The following is an 8,405-nucleotide window of genomic DNA, read 5'->3' as shown; positions in this document are numbered from 1 at the left end:
GATTTTTATATAAAAAAAATCGGTTTTTCTTGTTTTTCAATATGGCGTACCTTTCTGATCGATTTAAGAATTTGAGGGGTTATTCTATATTAAAAAGGGCATAAAAAAAAGTTTATTTCAAAATTGTTCTAGAACATTATCATAAAGAAAAAAAATAATTTCGGTAAAAAATGCCTGTTTTTAATGGTTATTATAAAGATTATGAGCTGTTATTTTTTCCGAGTATAGCCCTTATATACCTTCATAACGTGTATAAATTTCAATTAAATCGATTGAGCCGTTTTTGAGAAAAAAATTATTTTCTGATTTTTCGTTTTTTTGAATTTATTCAAAAACCAAAATAGATAGAGGTCTAAAATTTTCAAAATTAACGTACCTCATTAGTATCAATGTCCCCTGAAAAAATTATCCAGATATTCCTCTGGGGCCGATTCACTATGCTTATCGTCCTATGGCCTTTGTCCAATATCTTTAATTTGCTAATAATCCTAATTTATTATAGTAGTCTCTGTCAACTCGCCGTTTCCCGTTAATTTTGTGTTTTTTATATCAATATCAAATTCTTTTTCATCTCTCAGAATCGGTATTAAATAAATATTTGCAAACCTTATAACTTCTTAATTAAAAATCTGATCAATTAAGTTTATCAGGAAGTCTTTGTTAATTTCCAACTTTAATGAGTTCTTAATTCCGAGTTAATTTTTGACGTTAACTTTAGAATTGAGCTTTTCGTTAAAGTTCTTGTTTAAACAAATTTTCTTAAAATTTGGAAATTGTACAGGATATAATCAGGAAAGGTAAAAAGGGATTGAATCAAATTCGATAATCGGGTTAACACTAGCATAATGTCACAATTAATAAGAGAATAACATTGAAAATCACCTTTAATATGCGGAATAAATGTTGTTTATTGCACATTATTTTCAATTAATTACTTAGAGTAGATGAAAAGACTTGGCAAAATTATCATAAATGGAAAAAGAGATTCAAATGTTAAGAAGGTGTCCTAGAATCATACCTCTTCTTACGTCCTTTTCCTTATCGATCTTCTTCTATTGGCGTTTCCTATACCTTCTCTAATGGTATTTACAATTATACCGATATACAGATCAGGCAAAATGCTAACCGAATAAAAATCTGAAAATATCACTTGATTATCTGAAAATTGTCCTAGACTAACCGAACTATTAAAATTATTTGACCAAAGTGTAGCATCCTAATATCTGTACAAAATTTCTTGATAGATTATCGATGATCAAATAAAACTAATTTTTCTATCATTTAGGAACAGTTTTTTTTCTGGATAAAAGGTACCGGATGTCCTTTTCTGCATCCATTACATTGTGGGTACAAAATTTCAGGTTAGGTTTCATTCGCGGCTATTTGCTCGCGTTGATGTCCTAAATGTGTGTCAAAGATCATCGACGATTACATAAAACTAATATTTCTCTCCTCGGGAACAATATTTTTTTGTGGATAAGGCACCCTTTGTACTTTTCTGTATCCCAGACATTGTGTGTACAAATTTTATGACAGGTTTTACCCGCGGTTTCGCTCGCATTGATGTCGTAAAAGCGTGTCAAAGATCATTGACGACCATATAAAAGTAATTTTTCTAACCTTTGGGGAAAGATAAAAGGTGTATGTTTGGAGCGCGCGTTGTACGGGTGCGAAACATGGACAGTGGGCGCGACAGAAAAAAAAGGTCAGAAGCGTTCGAAATGTGGTGTTACCGGCGAATGATGAGGATATTATGGATAGAGAAGGTTAGAAATGAAGAGGTATTAGAAAGAACAGGAGAACAGAGGACTCTATGGAACTCAATAAGAAATAGGCGAGGTAGGCTGGTAGGACACCTTCTCAGACATGAAGGTCTAGTCAGAGACATATTAGAGGCAGAAGTAGGAGTTAGGAGGGGTATAGGTAGACCTAGATTAGATTACTGTTCGCAAATAGTTAAGCATGTGGGTTGTTTTAGTTTTAAGGAAATGCAAAGATTAGCTCAGGATAGGAAAAAGTGGAGGTACGTGTCCAACTAGTCTTAGGACTGGCTACCTTATAATGATGATGAAAAGGTTCCCTATGTACTTTTTTGTACCCCTGACAATATGTGTACAAAATTTTATAATGATCGATTGAATAGTTAAGGCGTGAAGTGATAAAAACCAAACAAAAAAACACATTCGCATTAATAATGTTAGTCAGATTTACAAAAAATACAGTAGCTCAGGTAGGCCAAAATATGGAATATAAGACCCTGACGAGGTTGACTAAATCTCGTCGAAACGTCGTTAATTTGAAAAGTTCGAGTGTTGGCCAACATCGACGGTTAACCCTGCCCCATACCAATAAAGTGAACGACTAAACACACATAGAATAGTAATTGTAATTACCTTTATTGGCTGAAGAGTTGGTATTGAATTACTGCAGATCGATTTTCGTAAATTAAGGTCGTTGACTTAAAAAGAAATCGCCTCGTTCATTGGATAAGTTTTCTGTTTATAGGTTGACGCGAGAGAGCGAAGCCTGTTAATGATAACGGCGGACTTAGCGAATGTCTCTGAGTGTGAAGACGACAAGGACGTCGGCGTCGGGGCGGTATTTTGTGCCAAAACGTATTGAAAAGGCGAGTTTTCAGAAGTTTCGAAGACCAACTTTCGTGAACTGACGCTCACAGTTCTGCCGATTCTTTTTATACGATAGAGCTTTCCGCCGGATTGAACCAAAGAAGTCTTTTGCGGAACCGGAAAAGAAAGCTAAATAAAATCCCTTTTTATGCGAAAGAAGTAAAGTACCTTTACTAAGTTCCAATCGGTTTCTGAAGGAGCAAGTGAGGTGAAAACGGTTTTTGGGAATGGATACATTTGAACTGCAACTTTACGGAGTGACAACTAGGAATTAAATTGTCTTTTCTTTAGTTTCTTGTTTAATGAACGCCATTACTGTTTCGATTTTATTAGTAGGATAGAGAGGTAAAATATTTTAATATGGGTAATTGAATTACAGGTCGCACAGTAGGTACGTATCAGCCTACTATCATTAATTTTAAATTCTCGGCAATTATCCAGAATGGGGGCTTCAGACCAAAATCGTTCCAAAATTGTTTTGATCGATTTTCGGTCATTCTACATAATACGAGTTAGGTATTAGAAGGTGGCTGAGGCAGTTTTTTATGATTTCATAAAAAAAATAATAATTTTTCAAAATTCAATGGGTACGAGAAGAACTGGGTGAGGAGATCAGGGCCGGAAGCTTTTAATCTCCTTATAACATGATTGTCACTGTATAAAATTATTTTATTAATATTAAAAGAAGAAATAGCTATACATACACCATATACCCTTTGATGTATGCTGTAATAAAAAAATGTGTCTCCCCCACCTCAAATATAATTATTGAACTCTTAGAAATCGATGAAAATATTTTTGGAGCGATTTTGGTGTGGAGTTCCAATCCTGGACAATTACCGAATTCGCAATTGATCCAAAATTTGCTTCGAATTACGTATCTTTAGATCATTTTGCGGAAATGATGGTCGCCGATCAAGCAACCAACTTTTTGATTATTTCATCATCAAATTTTGGTCACCAATCGCTAAATGTTGCTTAATATGTATTGTAAGTTAATAAATTAATCATTGCCGTAAATGAACCACATAAAAAAAAACTTTTTGAACATCGTGCATCATATGACAATGACTGTCTTTTATCAATGATAAGAAGATTAGAGACAGTCGTTGCGCAGTAAGGTAGCGCATATGCGATTTCATGTGCGCGCAGGCTGTTCTTGTTTGCGTTGTTAGGTATTATGATTATGATTCGCGCATGTGCATTTTTCAAAAATCAGTTCACCATGCTTACAATTGACCTCTTGGTTATGTTTTTTATTTGACATCTGATAATACCGAAATCTATATGCAGTCGCTCATCGCGCAGGGACTCCTGTTTTTTTCTAACCTATGTAATCAATAAATAATTTTAAGACCAATTAACTTCGGGTTAAGTTTATGTTCCTATCTCTAGTCTTCTTGGCTAATGAGAAGAGGTCCAATTTCTGGACGGTTGTGATTGTGTCTAACCCAGGAAGACTAAAGACAGGAGTATAAACGGCGTAAGTCATAAAAGCGTCACCAAGTTTTGTTTGGCGGTCCGTCCTCTGTTGAAGAAATAACAAACCACGATATGAAGCATAGCACCTGCCAGTCTTCTACGCAGTTATGCTGCGTTTACAGGCTCGTACAAGCTCGTGTGATTATCGTACATGCCACTGGTTGGGATGACGATCTATTCGTTCGTTCTCGTGCGATCCCGGCATAAGACTGGCATTTGTACCGCAGTTCGTGTACTCCAGACTTTGCTCACATTCTTTCATCTTGTTGCACAATCTACGATTAAATACTTTTGATAAATTATATTATTATCAATCTTGTAGGTAGAGAAGTTTATTAATTATTCGTCGAAACAATACTTTAAATAATAATCTATTGGAATCGTATTTGTAACGTTTGGAACAGTGCAGTTTTCGATAGATACGTTGCGATGTTGTTGCCAATGTTGTGTCGAGTGGCGTGAACGGGTACCGACGACGATGTGTCACCATTGTCAGCCATGATGTCCCTTGATATGGCCCTCTTTGGAATGGTGTGGTTGCTAAGAGTGCGTTCGGAATTGAAACGGTGTGCGAAATGTAAACGTGAAGTGCAATCGAAACGGAACGTTAGAGAGCAACAACCTGCTATATCAATCTTATCGGTGGATACTCCACGACTTCTACAATCGGAATGTCCGCCACCAGAAACTCTTGCGGTGCCATCGCCATTTTGCGAAATACATGGTTATAACCCACCCAAAGAAGGTAAGGTTTGGTTTATGTTTCGGAATTAGAATAATTGTTCGTTGAGTTGTCTTACAAAATTGTAAATCGTTTCCAAATGTTTGTTGTGGCGCCTATGAAAAATAAGTCAGTTATCATAGAAGTAAAAAAAAGACTTCAGATCGTAATATTATTACATATTGAGTTGTCAATGTAATTAAAACATGGAAACATGAATGTAAGGTGTTAAAATACGTAAGATATCTACATATAGTAGGAACTTACCAAAAAAGCCTGGTAGTTATACACTTGCACGGTCACTTAGTTTTTTGGTCATAAAAATCGAAAAATGGATGAATCTTCATCATTCTGGTCTCAATATGTTCCATTTTACAGCAGATTGATGAAAAAAAAATGAACATTGAAAAAAATTAATGTTTAATAAGTTGAAATAATGGACAGTAGAATAGTGGCTGGTGGGTGCGGGGAGGAGGGGGCGTATGTTAAAGGAACATCAAGGAAAAAATCAGTTTGTGAACATGAGTTACTTTTTGTCAATTGAAAAGAATTGGATCAGTGTTACTGAACAATCCTAATTAAAGAGCATTCTTTTCATGCTCTTTTAACAAACCTCCTCCCTGACACTTGCCAATGTTTTACCAATCACTAAGTACTCATGAGTAACTATTCATTACTAACATTTATGAATTTTATATGAAAATTGATTGTTTTCCAATGATTTTATTTTAAGCTGTAACAACTGAAAAAATAAACTGCTTAAATTCAGTTTTTTTGCCATTTCCCGAGATAGAAATGTTCAGTCTCTCAGAGTTTCTGAAATCTAGACTCGAGTCTCCGTCTCTCATCGAGTCTCTCTGGTGTCGTTGAAAGAGACTGTCGAGAGTCAAAAAAACTGTTTAGCGTCTCTGAACGAGAGACTCGAGTCGCTCATAGAGAGATCCTCATTTCGTATCCAGTCTCTGAATGAGAGACTCGAATTTCTCAATAAGTGGTGTCTCGATAGACATGGTTAAGATTTTCTAAGTTTAACATATTTCAGAGATCCCAGTGTGTCTACGAGAGACTCGAGTCTCTCAATTTTTCAGTTTTATTCATTCAGTCTCTCTGTGAGAGACTCGAATCTCTGAATTAACAATTTTATTGTCTCTCATACAGAGATTGTGAGAGATCAATAAAAACACCTAGGCAGTAACTGAGAGACTGTGAGAGACGCTGAAAGACTCTGAGAGACTGAAAATTTTTGTCTAGGGTTAAAGCTACTAACTGTTAGAAATATTGAATTCCGACATTTCTACTATTTTTTTTTTCATCAGTCCCCCGTAAAATGGAACAATCTGAGACCAGAATCACGAATATTAATCCATTTTCGATTTTTTATGGCTAAAATAGTAGGTGACCTTAAAAGTATATATATAATTACCTTACCCTACAACACCTCCAAAATTTCCAATATTCTTAGAAAATACTACAAATGGCGCAGTAAACGCCATCTGTAGCACGATGCTACATTTTGCCAATCGAATTATTCGATTATGGTAACGTGCCTATCACGTTGAGGTTGGCTACGCCGGGATTCGTTTCAGTAAGTAGATATCCATATATTTAAATGGACCTTGTTGGATGTATGCTGTAATAAAAAAATGTGTCTCCCCCACCTCAAATATAATTATTGAACTCTTAGAAATCGATGAAAATATTTTTGGAGCGATTTTGGTGTGGAGTTCCAATCCTGGACAATTACCGAATTCGCAATTGATCCAAAATTTGCTTCGAATTACGTATCTTTAGATCATTTTGCGGAAATGATGGTCGCCGATCAAGCAACCAACTTTTTGATTATTTCATCATCAAATTTTGGTCACCAATCGCTAAATGTTGCTTAATATGTATTGTAAGTTAATAAATTAATCATTGCCGTAAATGAACCACATAAAAAAAAACTTTTTGAACATCGTGCATCATATGACAATGACTGTCTTTTATCAATGATAAGAAGATTAGAGACAGTCGTTGCGCAGTAAGGTAGCGCATATGCGATTTCATGTGCGCGCAGGCTGTTCTTGTTTGCGTTGTTAGGTATTATGATTATGATTCGCGCATGTGCATTTTTCAAAAATCAGTTCACCATGCTTACAATTGACCTCTTGGTTATGTTTTTTATTTGACATCTGATAATACCGAAATCTATATGCAGTCGCTCATCGCGCAGGGACTCCTGTTTTTTTCTAACCTATGTAATCAATAAATAATTTTAAGACCAATTAACTTCGGGTTAAGTTTATGTTCCTATCTCTAGTCTTCTTGGCTAATGAGAAGAGGTCCAATTTCTGGACGGTTGTGATTGTGTCTAACCCAGGAAGACTAAAGACAGGAGTATAAACGGCGTAAGTCATAAAAGCGTCACCAAGTTTTGTTTGGCGGTCCGTCCTCTGTTGAAGAAATANGAAGTGCCCCTTCCAATGTCTTGGATGCGCGCTGGCAAAATCGTAGGTAGGGAGAAAAAAGCTCATTATACTCTCGACTATTGTTCATTAAGCATACTTTTTCATACAGTACCTGCCAAAAGTTTTGTTCAATCATGAATAGTAGTGCGAGTCGAAAACAATTGTTAAAGCCTTTAAGATGTCTTCAAATATAAATAAACGTCTTGTTAATATTTTCAGTAGTAAATGGCATGAATAACAACACATTTGAACAATGCAATTGTAGTGGATAAAATGATCAATTTTCCCGTGAAGTAATGTACGGATTATACGCTCCTCACCGGTTAAGAGTTTAGCCGAGAATTGTCTCCTTCCTTTTCTGGCCTAGTGCTGTTCTTTTCTACTTTGCGCCGGTTTTTGTAAGAAAGAAACTTCTTCTTCTAAATGTCTCGATATTTGTAACAGATTTTATTATTAACACGGGTTGAAACACTAAAGTTATCTTCTTTCGTATTTATTTGAGGTTCATTACTGCTGAAGCGCATTAGTACGTAATATACTTGTTTTTCATAATAAGTTTGAAACGATAACAGCGCTATTGTAAAGGATTTGTCGATATTCCTTGTTCTCTGGTGACTAAAGAGTGTTATCGGTTACTTCCCCAATTGTTTACTCAATAGAACCGACAATGCTAACGAACCATTGTTAATCCTGGAGAATTGTACCCGATTATAAACGACGCCTTTTCAAGCCAAACCAAACGGAGATTATCAATTTGCTCAAGTTTCCACGTAGCACTGCATTTCCATTAGTCGAGCTTATAAATATATTCACCTATCGCAGCTTTGCTATCTCCAGATAATACCGCAACGTCTGAAATTATGATATCACTTGTTATCCTTACGAAGACGTTTTAGAATATTACCTATGCATCAAAGAAATGCACAATTTTATGAACAGCATTAGCTACTCCTATTCGAGAGCTTCTAGGAGCTTAATTCCAATATTAATAAAATAAATTCTATTTAATACAAAATTTATATGTACCGGTGAACGTATTGTAATATTCGTGAGTTTAACAAAATTAACTTCTAAGACTGATAACGACAAAAACTATTTATTTACACTAATTATTGAAGAACTTAAAAA

General features: G+C 35.4%; 1 protein-coding gene across 8 annotated transcripts in view; it reads left to right on the top strand.

Moving 5' to 3' along the window:
- Positions 1–8,405, top strand: part of LOC108733410 (disks large 1 tumor suppressor protein) — a 436,917-nt gene that overhangs the window by 166,421 nt on the left and 262,091 nt on the right. For 6 of the 8 annotated variants that reach the window (XM_025973536.1, XM_025973519.1, XM_025973520.1 and 3 more), the window contains exon 1: positions 4,596–4,854. The exons of the other annotated variants lie outside the window; for them this stretch is intronic. In XM_025973536.1, the coding sequence (XP_025829321.1) occupies positions 4,608–4,854 (247 nt within the window). In that variant the 5' untranslated portion in view covers positions 4,596–4,607. Of the gene's footprint in view, positions 1–4,595; positions 4,855–8,405 lie in introns of those variants that run through there. 8 annotated transcript variants of the gene reach the window in all.

This window comes from Agrilus planipennis, unplaced genomic scaffold (assembly GCF_000699045.2).
Source record: "Agrilus planipennis isolate EAB-ADULT unplaced genomic scaffold, Apla_2.0 scaffold49, whole genome shotgun sequence".
NCBI lineage: Eukaryota > Metazoa > Arthropoda > Insecta > Coleoptera > Buprestidae > Agrilus > Agrilus planipennis.
This window is presented reverse-complemented; position numbering and strand designations above follow the sequence as displayed.